The sequence below is a fragment of the Micromesistius poutassou genome (assembly GCF_964030765.1).
Source record: "Micromesistius poutassou genome assembly, chromosome: 2".
Taxonomy (NCBI): Eukaryota; Metazoa; Chordata; class Actinopteri; order Gadiformes; family Gadidae; genus Micromesistius; species Micromesistius poutassou.
The window spans coordinates 16,700,029-16,719,204 of NC_140272.1; the positions used below are offsets into that span (position 1 = coordinate 16,700,029).

Below are 19,176 nucleotides of genomic sequence, written 5' to 3' on the forward strand. Positions count from 1 at the left end.
AAATGAAAACACTGTATGGCATCTGGTATGCACTGCAACCGTTTATGCAAAAACACATCAAGTGTATCTTGTTCATTCATAGGCCGATAACATGATCAGATTTAATTCTCATATACATTAGCTAAACAATGCTAATATCAAATTCACAGTGGTTTATGAACCAGTAGGGGGCGCGATTGTCCAAAGAGAGAACGTGCCAATACATTTCATGAATAAGTATTGATAGGTTTCTATGATTCTATAAACACGTGCAACTTATCTGCCTCTTTGGTCATTTATTTACTGTACAAATATATATTTGACAATCAGCAGTTGTACATGAACGTTTACAATAACACAATCAAGGATGACATTTTACTGGTGAGGCTAAGCAACAAAATAGTTACAACTCACTGCCTCATTTTCAGTTATTGCTTTTGCCTTATGCTGAAAGAAACAAACTCTCATAGATACAATTTGCTTTGAATGCAATTCCAGGAAGAGGGGCCTGCAATCTAAAGCCTTTTTTTCCGCAAGTCTGTGCAAGTATTCTGTGCAAATAAATGCATAGCTATGGTGCAGTTTAAGAATGAATGAATTAAGTATAAATAAAAGGTGGTCAGCCTGTTAAGCCTTAAGGAAATCCAACAAACTCCATACAACACCAGTACAATACAACGGTGAATGAGGGCTTTGGCATTGGTTACAAACCGTATAGCACCCAAAGAGGTCTTGGAAGGCAACATACACAGAACCTCACCATCATCTAATATGGATCCAAAAAATAGCTTCCTTGTTTGCGTTTGCTCCTCTCACCCGAAACACACAGAACTTATTGTACAGTAAAAAAAAAAAAAAAAAAAGGTTTAGCCATCCGACTAAAAATACAAGCACTTCCCCTTATTCGGTTAAAACCAACAACACTGTCCTCTAACAACCAGACGGCCTCGTGCTGAGCCCTCCACTTCCGGCCCCATGGGGAGGTCAACATCTCTCAGGACTGACTCAGCGTTGTGCGCTGGAGAGGGACGAGGGACAGCGGCAGCAGCAGCCGCTAGCTGGGTGCAAAGTGATACCAACGTTGACATTGGGAGCAGTGCTAAGTTGGAGGGCCCCGGGCTCAGGAGTCAGTTGAATTGTCTCTCTTGTGCCCTCACTCCCTATAGAGTGCCGTGTACTGGACGCTATAAAGGGAATAAGCATCAGGGGAATTCAGACACTAATTGAACAGAGTGATATGCATTGGTTGCATAAATATGCAATATAGCGTGGGAATAATTGTGCATCAGTTCTCTACTTCTTCTTTTGAATGGGTATTAAGTAGTGCACCAGGGGGAGCCAGAAACTTCTACCTGGGCCTAAGCCACCCTCTGCTTGTGTGTGTCACACTCAAAAGCGTCTGTACAAAACCTGCACAACATTCACTATTATTGTTACACTAAAGAATCATGTTCTATGACATGGGGGTCCTTCCTCCCTGCAAAACTTTTTTCAGGAGCATCACTGCGGCCAGTGCAGGGTTCCTGAGTATCCATCAAACACTGCAGTTCAGGTGCCATTGATGTGATCTGAGTATCTAATGCATTATTGTGACGCATCTGCCGGCAGAAGAGGAGGGAAAGTCACAGTCTGCATAATACAAAATAACTATGTGTGTATTGAAAGGTGAAATCAGGATACTTACGCTTTCAACAATCTTGGAATTTCCATTTGTATCTGTCAAGAAATTGTGTTTTTGACTTCCTGAGGAAGGAACAATGAGTTGATACTTGACAGAGAGAGCTAGTTGATATTTCACATATAAAAACGGTGTATATAACACAATCTCAGTTTGTTTGACTCACTATTCGACAAGCATTCATGCAATGTCAACACATTTCATAAAAAAATATTATAATAATCTTTCAACCTATATATAACTATCTATTTGTATATTTATAACACAATTTCAATCTGAATTTCTGCATTGCATGACGGATATGTATTACAAAGAATGAACTAACTAATCAAATCAAGAAATAAAAATCTGAATTTCATTGAGTTGGAAGTGTGTATATGGTTAAAACCTAAAGGATGATTACATCATACAGCATCTAGCATTACCTCTCCTGTTGATGCCTTTAGATTGCCACAGCACCAGGATAACCAGGATAATGATGAGCAAAACACAGCCGATGACACTAAGGGCAACAACTGTAACTAATACAGTTGTTGTATTAGTTACACACACGCACACGCAAACATACACACCCACATACACAAACACACAGGTTAATATTTCAAAAAGGGATAAGATCACAATGTGATATAGTTGTTATATTCATCAAATCAATAAGACAACCTAGTTTTACGCCAGTGCTTGCTGGATGGGACGACTGGATGGGAGTCAACGTGGAGTCGGTTTTCATTGGAATTGAAGTCCTTAATACTTTAAGACTTGGGGTTGAAGTCCTTAATACTTTAAGACTTGGGGTTGAAGTCCTTAAGACTTTAAGACTTGGGGTTGTATACCCCACAGTAGACTGTGTGTCTGTTGTGGTGCTCTTAGGTATCGTGGAGTATACATAAGACGTCGGGTCACACTCTGTGTCTGAGGTAGCGGTGCCCTGCTTCACCACAGCTTTTTGACACCTTCAGAGGAAGAGACATACAGAGTGTGAGAGAGATAGAGACGGAAGGCAATTTTTTTTACATTAGCACATCTCTTGTCGAGTCAAAAGGTTTTTTTTTGTGTGATCAAGATGCATCATACACCACCCGCACCATGCCCTGCTGATCTTAGTTTCCATTACCAGTTTCCATTCCATTACCCCCCCCCCCCCCCCCCCCCCGCCAAGTTGGCTGCGGTGAGCGCCCTGGATGCTGTTTGGAGCGAGTAGTTGTATGTATAGTACTCAAATTGTATGAATAGAGACCAGACAGAAATGGATTAAACTGTCTGTTCTTGTGTCTGAGACGCATCGGCATGCATGCAGAGTATGGCTTGAGTTCTCAACAGGCTAATTCTTTATTATTCATTCATTCCTTTAACAATATAAACCTTACATCATGTGGCACTCATATAAATATATGTGAAATATATGTGTAAACACGACTGAACCAAATCAGCTATCAATGAGCTAATGAGATTAGGAATCATCTAACTGTATCCCTGTTCGTGGATATCATTGTGGGTGTTCCCTCTGTTTGAAACAGCCCGGAATTATTAAATGTCTCTTTAACCAATCTGTACAATTTTATGGTAGGCTATAACATAAAACGACATAGGCAAAAAATAACTCAAGACAAGCGCATCTCAGTTAAAGAAACACCCTCAAGCGAGTCGCCCTGTTGTAATGGAGACTCAAATCCCAGCCTCGCTGGGCTGCCCTCGTCGAGTCAAACCGAGTCCAGCCTGGCCAGTATAGTATTATGACAAACGCCAAGAGAGAGTGTGAGATAGAGACGCAAGACAAAGAATCAAAGAGACAGAGAGAGGGAGAAAGAGAGTGAAAGAGATTCAGAGAAAGAGAGAAAGGATCATCGCAGATACAGAGATTTATGCAATTAATGACCATGACCAGTGCAGACGGATGGTTTTGTTCACCTTGTATGAGGCTTGCAGGATTCAGTGTGGGAGACCACGTCAGAATATTTTCCATCAAGACAAGGTGAGCACTTTGTATTTGAATCTGCAGTCCCTGAAATCCATGAAAGAAGTATTCTTACAGTTAGCCATGAATAGTTCATGCCTTAACCATGCCAACCAATTGTTTTGTTTGCATGTCATTTGTAGATAGTCCTTTATAGAATAAATAATAGCAGGCCACTGTACCCTGATCCGAGACTCCAAAACCAAGTGGGCATGAACTGTATTTGACACATCCTGTACAGTATGGGTCATTAAATTCGACGTCACAGTACATGCCAGGCTGGCACACACACCTGGACCTGGTGCTGGTAGTGCAGTTCTGCAAATATTGCAGACCTTCATCTGAATGGACATGTATATATTAAATATTACATACACGCGGCACATGGGGTTGGAAATTAATAACATTCAAACAGAGTCGAACAAGCCGCCATCACAGAGAAGGCGTTCACTTTCGCTCTCATTCACTTAAGAAAACAACAAAACAACGATTCAGAACTCTATTGAGTCCAGAAGGGGTTTGATATTCTTTTCTGTCTCACTGATTGACACTAATGGACTTAAACTTAAAATTAAGTCAGAATTGTTGAGCAGTGCTAAACTGTTAAGAAATGGTAAGATCTGTGCCCATTACCCACCTTCTCCACACTTACGACATGAAAAGCAGCTTGATTTATAGTTCCATGCCTCCATAAACTGACCGCTCGGACATGGTTCACACACAGTGTCAGTAGTTTCATTACAGCTCACTTTCAGCATGCTTCCTGTAAGAAAATAACCCCACTAACATTCAACATGATTCCCGTCACGTGTTGTTGGGTTATATAAAGGTTATGGTAACACCAGCATTCGGATGTTTTATCAATCAAAAGGAAGTGTATACAGATTGGTGTTTCTTGTTGAAGTAGAAGATCCATTGCATTTCGTTGTACTGGTTGTCCTTACTAGTGAAATTACAATAAAGTTGAATCTAATCTATTTTATCTAATCTGTAAAGATACAATGAGTCAAAGAGTTATTATAAAGGCTCTCAGCTCATTGAAAGCAGATTTAGTTCAGATTAGTCTTGTTTACACATATGTGTCACATATATTATATAGTTAAATGAATTAACGAATAATAACAAAGCATTCCAGCTGTTTCTTTGGGAATTTTATCATGCAATCCCAATGACGTCACATATGGCTGATGATCCTTACCGGAGTGAGCTCTGTTCGGTGTGATCCCTGCCTTCTTTCCACAATGTGCATTAACATGTTTTGATATCTCTACAATCAGCAGATGGTATGATGAATGAGTTGACCCCTTCTTCTCACGTCCAGTGGTTGTGACTCATAAAGCGTAGTGTTGTAAGTTAATCAATAGTGGAATCACTTAAAGGAGGTTGTGCGGGTGCAGCTGTGTGATGCAAGGCCAGTGTCAGGCGAGAGCTTGTGTTGTCTTCATTCTCATCGTATTGTAGGCTTAAGACAGTATGAAAATTGTCACAAAGACATTTATATAATTTAAACTTGTCAGACAAATATCAGTAATAGTCACATCCATAATTTTTGCAGACTTATGTTATGATATGATCTATTAGATATTGTTGAAATGTTTTTCTCAACGTAGCAAGAGTTGCGTGCTGTAAGATGTAAATATGATTTAAAAAAAAAATATATATATATATATATATATATATATATATATATATATATATATATATATATTTAAATAAGTGGAAACTGGAAATATGGTTGGGTTGACCTAAGGATCACATGTTTAACGATGAACTTCAACTTAAACTTAAAACTGTATGTATTAATCTTATTAACAGCAATAGACGAACAAAAATCCTTTAAAATAATTAACAAATTAACATTTGTCATCCTCTGCTGCCCAAACCCTGTAAAGCCGTTCGCCCCTTTCTTTCTCCACTAGGGTCTTTCTAGCCTGGGAACCAGACTAATCTGCGAGCTCGCGTTTTATTTGTGCTAGCATATATGTCTTGCACCCCTACCGTTCTGACAGCCAACCTGGCCCGGGTCGGGCCAATCACAACACTTTATCTAAAATGTGGCAGGTTTGATACAATTGCGAGGAGCGCCCTATGAGAGCACCATTTAGTTTTTTTCATAAACAACCAAGATGGCTGCCGCTAACGTATCACACATTTTGTATCTCTGATTGGTTGTAGGTCTATCCAATTGCGTCCAGAGGCGTTTTGCTCTTTGCTTGTTGACAAAGACCCTGGGAAATCAAACATGAACTGAGACTAAGACGAACAAACATGTCCACAGGCTGCTACATTTCCCACTTCCCTCCCCATTACTGTTATATCTTATCTCCCATGGCAATGACCCTTCCTGTTCCTTTTCCTTCTCATTAACCATTATGACCTTCTTTATGCACATCATTTGTTAACATAAACTAAAAAGACATTATCCAACGTCTTTAGTTCTAAGCAGAATCATGTGGTGATAGAAGTGACAGGCGTAATTATTAATTATTGGTGATTAAGTGTGTGTGTGTGTGTGTGTGTGTGTGTGTGTGTGTGTGTGTGTGTGTGTGTGTGTGTGTGTATGTTTGCGTGTGGTGTTATTCTTTTACCTGGGGGACACCGGCTGCAGCACCAATCAGACATTGATATTTGAGTAAGGTATTCTTTCTTGGCACATTTCTCACTTGCGGTGAGCTGATACGGCAGCAGAGAGTCTACCTGCATTGACATAAAGAAACAGAGCAGATCCCTCTATTATTACTTGATTAAGAGTTGCACTACTAGAAACAACAACTTGAGGCCAGAATTATATGTTGTATTTCTGCACACACGCACGCACGCAGACACAGTAGTTACAATGTGGTTAGCATCAGCTCTGTATAGAGTATAATACTGCCAGCAATGCTTTGCAATAACACTTGCAACTGCATGCCTTCTTTAACAGGAAATTGGTGTAGCAGTGCGAGCCTAGCCCAAAGTGTTGTTTCTTCAAGGAAATGCTCATAGTCTGACGATAAAGACACACATTCTTTTCCCCGATAGAGCTACAGGAAGAACATTGTTATGTCCCTTTTTTTTTGGCTGCCTTCCAAAACAAACATGCATTTTTTTATTGCGATAAAAGAGGAGGCTATGAGTAGAATCTTAACTGCCTTCTTTGGATACAATTTTCTCTCTAGGCTATGTCAATGGCATCGTGTAAGAAACAATTTACTTAAAAAGATGGTACTGTAATAAGCCGCTTGCTTATTGCTTTACAAGCTTTACTAGCTTATTATTATAGGCCTTTTATTAATATTGACCTTAATAAGAGATTTAACACTTTTTTGAATAAAACCATTCCAAATGTTGGCAGTTGGCTAGGTCAGTGGTTCCCAACCCTTGACTTTTGGTGTACCACTATATTGTCATCACTGTCATCAGTGAAATAGCAGAAAGAAAAGGTCAGTAATGCTGCTTGTGGGAGTGACATACGTAATGCCCCTTTTCCACCGACAGTACCAGCTCAACTCGCCTCGCCTCGACTTGGCCCGCCTTTTTTTGCATTTCCATTGCCAAAAAAAGTACCAGGTACCTGGTACTTTTTTTAGTAGCACCTCTGTCGAGGTTCCAAGCGAGCTGAGCAGGTACTTTTGTATGACGTAAACAGGCTGCTGGCAACTGATTGGCCAGCGGCTGCAAACAGGAATAATCACTCAAAGTTAAAGGAATACTTCACAGATTCAGAACCGGCGTTCTATCATTATAAAATCGCTATTATAATATTTAAAAAAGTTTGTTTCTTCCCTCAGTCTAACCCAGTCCTCCCTAGGCCCAGCTGTCCTGATTACATTTCTACTGACCTGACGTCAAATGACGCATTTGACGTCATCTCAGTAGAACTTTGCTTGCCTGCTAGAAGGGCTGAGGACTACAAACCACTAGTTCCGCAAATTTGTAAGCAACCAATAAGGAACCACCAATAAGGAATGAGGGGGGCGGGAGCTTGTGTACGAGATGTAAACACAATGTCCGCCATGTTTCTTCACTGCTTAGCTAGAGAACTAGACCGACACAAACCTCTGACCATGGCAGAAGCAAATTTGCAATGGGAAACAGCCAAGTGGATTTTGAAAATATATTGTTGGATTCGGACATTCAGGGCTATTTGTACAAGCCACAATACAGCCAGGAAGAATTGAGACAAATGGAGGAGGAGGCTGCTGCTGCTGCGGCTGCAGCTGAACAAGCCTTGCCTGTTGCAGAGGACGAGGAGCCGGAGTGCGCCGGAGTGAACTGGTGGTGTAACTGTTTGAGACTACAGCCTCCCCCACACATCTACTGTCCCACTAGCTGACACACAGATAGCAGACAGACCACAGACCTTGAAGAGAGACAACAGCCCGCCCGACACCATCGACACCATGCCTTCCCCCATTGCTGATGCTGGCTTGGCGAGGAACGGCCACCCCCCTCCTCTGCACTCCCCCATCGACGATGACCTCCAGCACTCCCCCATCGACGATGACCACCAGCCTCATCTCTCCCATAGCCACAACAACAACTCCAGTTCCACTGTCTCCTCCCTTTATGATTTTCCAGATGAATTTAAGAAACTGAGAAATGTTGGCATCAAACTTGCATCTGCGTCAATGATACCATCCCCACGTCATGACCACAGTCTGATAACACCCAAGCGGAGGGAGCCCCACTTCTCAACTGGATTTTATGTTTTTAACTGAAACATGACTAGAACAAAATAACAGTGCAACCGTTCTGATAGAGACAGCTCCTCCCAACTATAACCTTTTTGATGTATGTAGATCTGTTGATTTGTTTATTCATCGGCGGCTCGAGATGAAAAAAGCCCCAAAACCCTCAAACTGCGGAGAAACGTGGACTAGTGAGGAGATAAAATGCCTCATAAATATTTGGTCGGATCAGCACATACAGGAACAACTTCCCACGACCCATAAAAACAGCGACGTTTATGCGCTATTCAGCAAGCAGCTAAGGGAGAAAGGTTATCTGCGGTCATTCAGGAGGCGGGCACGTCTCTTCTGTTTGAAGTGGCGAGCAATGCGCCGTCGACGACTCCAATGCATCATGACGTTGTTTTCGAGTCGCAGCCGCGACTCATTTTCAAACTGAATAGTTTGCTGAAAGTTACCGACACATACAATGTAATAGGCGAGAATCAGCCCCAGGAGCGCAACGAAAATCTGTCGCTCCATTTTGTTCTCGGAAGTGGCCCGTGAGTGGCGCGAAACTGGCGTAGTCTTCGCGGTCTATTTTGGTTTGCTTGGTCTATTTTGGTTCGTTTAGAAATATGCATATGTGAAAACGAACCGAACTAACGTCTGTTTGCAGACCAAAGCAATCGAACTATGTCTGAAAGCACCCTCAGAATCAACAAACGTGACATGTGGAGTCCCACAAGGTTCGATCTTAGGACCCTCTCTACATGCCTTTATCACTAGTAAGCTTGATTACTGCAATGGTCTCCTTACAGGTCTCCCAAAAAAACTCTATGGCAACTACAGCTACAACTACACTAATGCTGCTGCTTGAGTTCTAACAAAGACCAAAAAATTTGAACATATATCATTAGATTGGCTCCCTGTATGTCAGAGAATTGAATGGTTTAGGGCCAAAATATTTAACTGATATGCTTCCACTACATAAGCCTTCTAGGCTACTAAGATCCTCTGAGACCAATCTGTTAATTATCCCCAGAGTCAACACGAAACATGGGGAAGCAGGATTTAGTTACTATGTAACAAATAGCTGGAATAAACTCCCTGAGGATTTAAGACTTGCCCCAAACTCTGACAGCTTTTAAAACAAGACTGAATACTTTTATGTTTGCTTTAGCTTTCTGCTAAATCTTAAATCTACAATGCTTCTATCAATTTTTTATTTTATTACTAACTTTACCTTTATTTTCTCACTTTATAAAATGCATTTTCTTTTTACTTTGCCTTTCTAAAATGTTTTTTTTTAACTTTGCCTTCATTTTCTATCTATTTTACTTTTTACTTATCTATTATTTTCTTTTATTGTATGAAAATGTATATATGTGAAGCACTTTGAGTCTGACTTGTGTATGAAAAGTGCTATATAAATAAAGTTGCCTTGCCTTGCAGCGAATTTCAGTGTTGCCAGTTTCTTCTAGAAGAAATGTCTGAATCTGGCGAGGACGGGGCCATGTGTGTAACCTCTCACCCAGGCTTTACGCCTCATCTGAACAGTTGGGTTTTGGATACATATTTCCGGACCCAGAAAGTGAACTGGAAACGCCAGCCAAAGCCCACTGGGAGAAACGGACGTCTGAGCATAGAGTAAGTGTTGTTGTTTTTACTAACACATTGGCTAAAATAGTTTTGAGTCCCGAGGAACGTGACAATGTAGTTATCCGAAAGTAGCCGATCTTATTGGCAGAGCATAGGCTACGTTACGTGAGCTTGAAGTCTGTGTAATGCTGGATAGGCTACTCAAGGCATCATTTATCTTGCTTTGCTAATGTTGTTCTCTTTCTTTCTTAGACAGTATTGGCTTACAGCTTACCGGCATATCCTGGAGTGGATACTGCAAGGCGAGAGACGGGAGAGGCAATCGCCTTGTTTTGCCAGCCTGTGTTGTCCAGAGCTCATTACCCAGCACAAGATGAGCAGTATTGTGGCTACCAGGAGACAGTAGATGCTCAAGATGAGCTGTGACTATTTTGACTTTAGCAAACGCACCCTACACATTTTATTTTTGTAAATAGTTTATATTTTTTCATGTATAAAACTTCAAATTCATGTTGGTTGTTGTGATTTGTTTACTAACCCAAGTGCTGTTATACTAAAGTAGGCCTACTGTATAAGAGAAACACTTATTTCAACTGGGGAGAAAAGGTTGAGTACAAATACTTGACATGCTGAGGTACTGTAATTAGCAAATGTTTTTATGCTGTACAGTAATATACAAATGATACCTAAAGTACTTGATATTGTCATCTATTCTTGCTGCATTCATACATGATGGCTGTATGCTGAACCTACTTTGCATCTTCGTGATTTATACCACAGAAATTGTAGTTTTAAAAAAACATGGAAAAAAGGTAATCTGACAAATGTAAATAATTATCACAGTGAAGTGTCCCACCCACAAGTTCATTATGGTGAACATGGGTTTATACAGGAGTCCAAGGTAAGGTGGTAAAAACAATATAAGATTTTATTCACAAAGGAAAATGATCCAATACATCAACATTACAAAGATAAGATTAAAAACAAATGCTTTAATATAAAAGATAAGTAAATAAATAAAATATGTACAATGTAGCTATCCTATCCTATGGCTATCACAGCCTAAAAACAGCAACGCCACCTTCAACAGACCCAGGCTCCGTACATGCAAGCTCCAGGTAGTGACAATGCCCATACTACCCATCCCCATGGAACATGGGTACTTGAGCAGTGCACTGTGAAAGACCTCCAGCGGCCCTGTATGCAATAAAATAAAAGGAAAAGAATATGAAAATGAAAACATGATCATTAGGGAGTGATTTTGTAAAGTATTCAAGCTATTATTGTGTACTTTGTAAACAGAAATATAGTAGAATATTACGTCAGTCTTACCTGTAGGCGAGTGCTTTTTGCTGCGGGAGGTGCATTAGAAGCACTGGCCTGTTCGTCATCTGGGAACGGGCCCACAGCGGAGACGGACGGAACAGCAGTTTGTTTTAGAGCGTGCCTCATCATGCCGAAAAGATTTCTATCATAATCCTCCAGTTTGAAATGGAGACTGCATATCGTTTTACCTTTTATCATTTCAATACCGGCGTCTTCTCCAATTGTGGGGTTGCTTATCGCCCGCAGCCATCGTTTGCAACACTCACTGTCTCTCACTGGCAAAACGTGAAAGCTTACTTTCTGTCCCTTCCTAGGGACAGGTTGCACCGGTTGCACATTTTCGGTGCAACCGGGTAGGCTACCAAACAACTATTGGGCATTTTTGCGTTTGAAAAAATGAGAGCAGAAGTCTAAACTAGACAACGTATCACGGGGATATGTTTACACAAAGTTTGCTTGTGCTACCACTCGCGCAAGTATAATAGGTCCTTCCCCCTCCAAACCGAAACAGGCGGGCGGGGCAGCGAGCACAATGCACAGTGGTAGTTGGAGGATTTCTTACTTTTGAGCCAGAGAGACCATAAAAATGGATGAACCGATTTCAGTTTTTTTGAAGGAGAGGGAGAGGGGCACGCCCCGGGACCCCGGAGCACCACCGATTCCTGCAGTCTCACCTCGGGCGCCCAAACAAAAGGTAGGCAGAACCCGTAAAATCTGAATTCTGCATAGTTATATAGGAACCACATTAGGAGATGAGACTGTAGGAACGGTTTTCTAGGGGCATCCCGCGGGGATAAAGCTGAGTGCAACGTAGAGTTAACCTGTAAAAACCTGATTGACCCTAAACGCGTGACGCACGAATACTGGCTCGCTGCATGGTGAAATAATACCCTCGAGGCCTAGGGCCTATAACGATCGGGCATAGTGATACAATACTCCCGATGGCCAAGGTAGGGCCTATAACGGTCTGGCATAGTGATACAATACTCCTGATGGCCAAGGTAGGGCCTATAACGGTCTGGCATAGTGATACAATACTCCCGATGGCCATAAGATGAGAGGAAAAGATACCTGGGCTATATATGAGAGAGACCCAGAGGAAAAGATACCTAGGCTATGAGAGAGACCTAGAGGGAATACCCGGGCTTTATATGAGACCCGGAGGAGATTTATTTATGTAGGGCCTATAACGATCGGGCATGGTGATACAATACTCCTGATGGCCAAGGTAGGGCCTATAACGATCGGGCATGGTGATACAATACTCCCGATGGCCATAAGATGAGAGGAAAAGATACCTAGGCTATATATGAGAGAGACCTAGAGGGAATACCCGGGCTTTATATGAGACCCGGAGGAGATGTATATGACAACGATGATGGGTGTCCCCATTCTCGGGGGCGGGTTCACGCACAGCAACGCATAGCAAACTTTAATAGCGGGAGGGGGGGGCGTCACGCGGGACGCCCGTGAGCGTCCCTAAAACTCCCGTGAACGGGTTCACGCACAGCAACGCATAGCAAACCCCAGACCCGGGAAGGGGGGACACATGCGAACGCGGACGAACGTCCCTATATTTATTGCTTCAGCGGGGCCTATAACGATCGGGCATGGTGATACAATACTCCCGATGGCCAAGGTAAATAAGGCTCGCTGCATGGTGAAAAGAATACCCTCGAGAACCTTGATAAGTGGATTTGAGGTGCCTGAAAAAGCACGATAAATAATCTTTATTTGGGCCATATATTCATTGCATATGCGGGGACTGACGGACAAACACATGGACTGACGCAGATTAGGGATAGCCGAGGCCCACCGTCCCTCACCTTTACACACGGGACGATCACCCCAAATTGAAAAAAATAAAAATAAAAATGCTTTACTGGCACACATGCGACAAATCACTACTAAAATCAATCGGTTAATTATTCCAAGAGTCCATACGAAACAAGGGAAAGCAGGATTTAGCTGCCAGGCAACAAATAGCTGGAATAAACTCCCTGAGGATTTAAGAGGGGCCCCGACTCCGACAACTCTTAAAGGTGCGGTGTCTTGTATTGTCCTGCTGGATTTTCTTGTGGGGGTTGGTTTTTACCGGTTTTCGCATGAGAATCCAGCAGGACCCTATTTTTCAAACATGCCGTACTGCACTATAAAGCACCAACTGAAGACTTTTAGGTTTGATTTAGCCTTCTGCTAAATCTTAACTCTACAATGGGTCTATTCACGTGCGTGTCAGTGAAGGAGCCAGAATGTGCGTTTGTGTGAGTGTGAGAGTGTGTGTCAGTGTGCATGAGTCAGAAAGAGACCGAGAGACAGTGTGTGAGCGTGTATACGGCATTTCAGAATGTTAGTAAACAATAGCCGTAACGACACTTCCGGGTGGCAGAACGAGCGGCTACCACTGACCAGAAGCCATCCAGCCGGCTGTAAACACAAATAATAATAATAAATAATAATAAATAAATAACAATAAAGACTATGTCACACAGTCAACAAAACATTGTTGTTGATCTGAAGTTGAAACGATGACGAAAACTATATTAATATAATATAATATATTATATATATATATATTAATGAGACGTCCCGTAGCACCCCGCAAGAAGAAAATCATTAATTCAAGCCATTTACTCTGTTTTTCTCGATCGTGGAAGGGTTTGTTTACTAGTGGTGCCAACGGAGAACGCATCGGCTTTTGCCACCCGGAAGAACATAGTGTGACGTCATGGTGAATTGCCGTATAGGAGAAACTGAGAGCGAGTGTGTGTGTCAGTGAGAGTGTGTGCGTGTATGCGTTTGCGTAAAAGACAGCTCGAGAAGGAGAAAAAGAGGCTGTGTGTGCGTCAATGAGTGTGTGTGTTCGTTGAGGAGAGAGAGACAGAGAGTGTGTGTGGGAACTGACCCTATGCCTAAAAAAGGTAGTCCCCATCCGCCATTTTTGTAGTTCTCCCATTTCATAGATTTGTAGGCCCTGTCCGCCATATTTGAAGTTTTCCCATTTGACAAATTTGTAGTCTGCAGCAAGGACAGTAGAGATAAGAGGGGAATGCAGCCTGTGAGAGAGTCACAGGGAGACAGGCAGAGAGATTTAGAGGTTATTATCTAGACTCCATAACATGAACAATTAGCATTTAAAGTTGTCCATAGCATGCACACCGCTCGTCCACAGAAGTCCAGGGGTCAACCAGCGCTGGGGACTCTTTTTAAGAGTTCAGGGAAAATCCTCTCTCACCAATCTCAGCAGAAGGATCCGCCCTAAAAGGACTCGGGGACGGCGGAGTTAATGCACAGTTCAACAGACCTGACAAGGTTTAAGTACCAAAAAGACAGCACAAATAAAAAAAAAGATTTTTTTTAAATTCCTGAGGGATTACGGTAATAATAGACATTATATTAAAATGTATCATATAATCTAGACAGAGAAAGGCCGGGTAGTAGGCCTCATCAGGGCCACTGAGATAAGGGAGGTTACTCCCCTGCGCAGTGTTGGAACACACAAGGTGGTTCTGAAAGCATATTTCAGATGAAACAATAGAGTTAATAAGGAAATGGTCTTTACTATAACTAATTACAATTACATTTGTGTCAACTAAATTGTAAAAGATGTTCTGATATTCACATTATGGCTAAAGGGGAATACATATCAGTCATACAAAATAATAATGTTACTGCAATTGAAGTTAAGAGTGTTGTTATTAACCAAGTGATTTAACCTAAAAGAATACGGATAAACAATAGGTGTCATGCAACTTGAAAGTTAATGTTATTATTTACACTGGAAAGGATAATTGAAAAAATATGGATATTATAAGGATAAGAATGAATAAAAATACATAAAATAAAACTTAATCTTAAAAACCTCTACAAGTAGGACAATTAGATTGATTATGGATTGGATGGATTAGCGCTACATCTGCTGGGAAGGTACAAGCTAGGTTCTCAATTTACATTCGGAAGTAATGGGTTTACCTTTCAAATGCCTTGAAACCAGGGACAACCTAAGGCAGGCACAGTCACGATTACTTGGCAGAGTCACTGTGAGCATTGACTCACTTGATCGTGAAGTGACGAGCTGCAACCACCATAGGAAGAGCCGAGTGGGTTAGGTGAAAGGTGGAGGAGGAACAGGAGTCAGATATGTTGGCTCAGGCAGCGGAAGTGGTGGACTCACAATGAGACATGTCGCGTTTTCGTTTATAAAATGGTATATACTAACTCAAGTTACGTTTTCGGTTTAGTGCATAACTTTGTTAATTTCGGGAACAGTTTGGTTTCGGGCGGCTGATGGTAAACCCCACTAATATCGACCTTTGGTTTTGGATATACTGGCTTTGATTTCCCTTCCCACCAGATTTGTTTTATTTAAAGGTTGTTAAGATTAGAGACTTCAAAGTTGGTTGCACCAATGGCATTTTTGGGTTTGCTTATCATGTAATAAGCAAGGAGGGAAGTAGTGAGAAATTAGAGCAAAGTGTGGATACTGTAATCAAACTTTTGACTTAATTGACTTGTGTAGATGCACTACCACTAGCACTAATGAGTTATCACATGCATGCTAATAGAATGATGCATCTAACCCCGCATGAAATGCTTACGGGTCGACCCATGCCTTCACCTATTATTCAAGGCCCCATAAGGGACCTCCATTAGAGCAATAAGAAATAGAATTAAGAAAATATGTTTGACCACTAACTGCTGTACATAAGTTTATATTCCAACAATAGAAACACAAGTTCCAGAGCGTGAGGAGGAGCCAGATGCAGAGACGCCCGGAGCCGACCAGCCGAGCCAGGATTTGATTTTGATTTGATTTGTTGTATAGACACACACTTACACACACATGAAAAGACAAAAGAATACAATTGAGGATTGAAACACAAAAGTCCCAGTCTTATTTCCATTGTGGTCCCCAACAGGAACAACAGCCACATGATAATGCTGAAGCTGGCGAGCCTCCTGCTGACCCTCTATGGGTTTTGGCAGATAACACGGCCCCGGATAGAGAGAAGAGCAGTCTACGGAAAATATCACACTAGACACAGAATCCATGCATATCACAAGAGTTGAGATCTAATGTGTAACTAGGACTGTGTATAGATTGTGTGGAAGTTTCGTAAAGTATATCTGAAAGGTTTGAAAGTTATTAGGAAAAGTTGTTTGAAGGAGCAGAGACAAGTAGAGAAGTTGAAGGTTAAAGAAATGTACTAGATAAAATGTACGCACGAGAATTTGAGACTAGGGAAAGTTTTGAAGGAACTATAGAAGTTGGTGTGCTTTAAATTGATTTTACATGTTGAGTTTGCTTGAAAATTGCTGTATAGCCTATAATCCGGTTAAGGGAGAATGTTTTGGCAGATCCCACTGGCCCAAGGATGAATCCAGAGGAAGGATGAAACCAAACTCCAGAGGGGTCGGTGTCCAGAGCGCTGGCAGGGTTACAGGCCCTCGAAAAGGAGATACACCGACCCCCTCCCTACTCCGAAGCGGTGCCCCTCATGCCCCTGATGGATTTCCCTGACCAGCTGGACCAGGTCGGTCAAGAAGGACACCTGGGAACCGCGACCCTTGGCTATGGGTACGACCTCCCCTACCCACAGCTCCCCCCCGCCGTCGACTACATCCCCGCTGGCCCTTCCCCCTACCTGTGAAGTGCTAGTAACCTCTCCAGGAGGGTGGCCCCACTTCCCGTCCCCGCCTACAGCACCGCCCCCTCCTCCCACCTGATGCACCCACGCCGCTCGGACCAGGGATCTGCGTTCCGGTACCAGGGGCTACGGCCCGTTCCCTTAGGGCTTGAGGGCACCCCTGGCTGTATTTGCTTCAATTGCTGTATAGCCTATAATCCGGTTACGGGAGAATGCCATTTTGCAATAATATTTCCCGCTGTATTGCTCATGCTCACCAGGATAGCGCCCTGCCAGGGCCATTGAATAAACGGGTTTTAAACTAGTATGGGGGTGTTACCGCCCATACTCCCATGTGCCTCCCTGGCAGGGGCTAATGAAGGATGTCCCTGCTTGCTTATTATCTTATTTTTATTTTTCTATACCTGAAGGTGCTGAAAGGAAGATATGTTATGACATATATATAGCCTCGTATTATGCTGTTTGTTTGTTTGTTTGTTTGTTGTTGCGATTTAGCGGCCCCACCGGGCCGCTAGGAGGGATTGATTTGATTTGATTTATCTTCCGATTTTAATTACTTTGACTTGAGTTATCTTTTAATTTTAATTACTTTAACTTTCGGTTTTAATGATCCTTTAAAAATCCTTAATCGTGTTGGTTTGATTTCGTAATCACGATTTCTTACTTAATCACATGTTCTGATTTTACCTTTCCTTCTGTGTCATTGTGTAAAGGGATGCATGCAATGTAAGGCCGGGGTGGATGCCACCCCCTAGGAGGGGTGTGTATGGCATACTCATGTCCGAAGCATGAGTAGCGTTTCTCCCACGTGGTTCCCCATACACCCGGCCAAGCGAGACATTAGGATCCCATGCTCATGGTTGCTTATTTTTTATGGTCACGTTTGTCGTCTTTCTGTGATAATAATGATGCTACAATGATACGTCAAGCGCTGAGGTCCAACCCCCTCGTGTCCCTAGTAAGTGAAGCCGTCTAGCGACGGGTTGAGGGGGATAGCTGTTTTTTTATTAATTATTTTTTTGGTTTTTTTTATATGGTCGAGTTTGTCGTTATTTTTAAGTGAAAGTCGTCTGACGACGACTTGAGGGGGATATGATGGGCAAAAATAACCTAACGGACACATTACATTACGAATATAGTCAACTCTAGGTCCAAAATCTAACAAACACAACACACCACACATTCAAGAGGGTCAAGATGACCCTCGAGCCCCCCTATCAGTCTGCGGAGAACACTCTGCCACAGCTGGATGGCGAGGACACACATATCACACAGAAAGACAACACAACCCGGAGGCTCAGGGACAAGAGAACCCCCCACACAAAGTCTAGCACACACACCTGGCTAGGAAAGATACTATAAGTTTCACATGCACCGGATCACGGGTGCTCTTCTGAAGCAGAACGTCCACGGAGGCGAAGCTCCGGACGACCTCAGCGCTGTTAGGGGACGTAGAGTATTCGATCTCTCACGCTTTATGAATCAGTATTACCTTTGCCACTTTACTCAATAAATCCGAGGCCCTCGTGCTGACAGACTTTATCACCTCTCCGTCTCATTTTATCTGGTCAAGTAACTAGGCAGACTGTTTTTCCCAACATTATTCATTAAAAAAACACATGGAATACACAAAGCGACAAGTATTACATACTTATATGTGTACTGAACATAATGTATAATATGTATACATTTAATTAATTATCTATTTATTTTTCCGTTATTATAAATGTGTCCAACTCAAGAAACAAATCCAGCACACAAACCTACAGACCACAACAGGTTGGTAACACTAGATTAGGCTATGTTCAGTGAATTATAATTTGAGCAGTTCAAATAGGCGTGTAGCCTATATAAAACACACAGCATTAGGCAGGATACTTTATTGCATGGGGCAACTTTACTTGACAAAATAAGTGAAGATTTCAGGAAAGGTTTGAGCATTAAGTTTTCACACTAGTTTTTGTTGAATTGGCTAGGTCAGTGATTCCCAACCTTTGACTGAATGACAGTTCATCACAGTTGCGTGCATCCCAGCTGTCTAGAGATCTATAACAAATTAGATAAATAGCACACAAACAGGTAATAACATCCTACCTGATATGTTGTAGCAGACAACAGGACAGCCACCAGCGTTACTGCGCCCCTCATCTCTCGTCAAAGTAAATGCAACACAGACCGCGATTTGCGTCTGCTCATGCAGTGAAGCAGGCTCACCGAGTGTGGTTCAGTGAGGCTAAACAAGCCACTGTTCGATCACAGGACAACTATACTAGTACGGCGTGGTTTAGGCTACTGATCAAAGGCCAGCCAGTAAAAGAGGGAGCCTGTGTAATGTCTGCC

General features: G+C 42.2%; 1 protein-coding gene across 4 annotated transcripts; it reads right to left on the bottom strand.

Moving 5' to 3' along the window:
* Positions 1–55: 55 nt before the first annotated feature.
* On the bottom strand, positions 56–19,175 carry tnfrsf1b (tumor necrosis factor receptor superfamily, member 1B). 4 transcript variants are annotated; one of them, XR_014633193.1, is made up of 10 exons: positions 18,931–19,175; positions 6,200–6,308; positions 4,810–5,073; positions 4,249–4,374; positions 3,794–3,952; positions 3,566–3,659; positions 2,321–2,610; positions 2,083–2,178; positions 1,664–1,722; positions 56–1,577 (listed from the first exon to the last, which is right to left on the bottom strand). XR_014633193.1 is itself a non-coding variant. In XM_084464441.1 (10 exons), exons 2-10 carry the CDS (start codon positions 14,142–14,144, stop codon positions 1,413–1,415), a joined length of 1,149 nt encoding a protein of 382 aa, XP_084320567.1. In that variant the 5' UTR covers positions 14,145–14,244; positions 14,348–16,805; the 3' UTR covers positions 56–1,412. The 4 variants fall into 4 exon arrangements, 3 of the variants coding, with proteins under 3 accessions (XP_084320567.1, XP_084320568.1, XP_084320566.1); XM_084464441.1 differs by lacking the exons at positions 4,810–5,073; positions 18,931–19,175 and adding exons at positions 14,094–14,244; positions 14,348–16,805; XM_084464442.1 differs by lacking the exon at positions 4,810–5,073 and having other exon boundaries at positions 2,083–2,172.
* Position 19,176: the final 1 nt, after the last annotated feature.

Bases quoted from the DNA above. Each gene is read 5' to 3' on its own strand.
- tnfrsf1b (XM_084464440.1), bottom strand. From the start codon at position 18,984: ATGAGGGGCGCAGTAACGCTGGTGGCTGTCCTGTTGTCTGCTACAACA. The intron at 3,660-3,793 runs GTACAGTGGCCT...CATGGATTTCAG, and splicing joins TTTTGGAGTCTCGGATCAGG to GGACTGCAGATTCAAATACA. The intron at 2,179-2,320 runs GTTGTCTTATTG...CAACTGTATTAG, and splicing joins AAGCACTGGCGTAAAACTAG to TTACAGTTGTTGCCCTTAGT.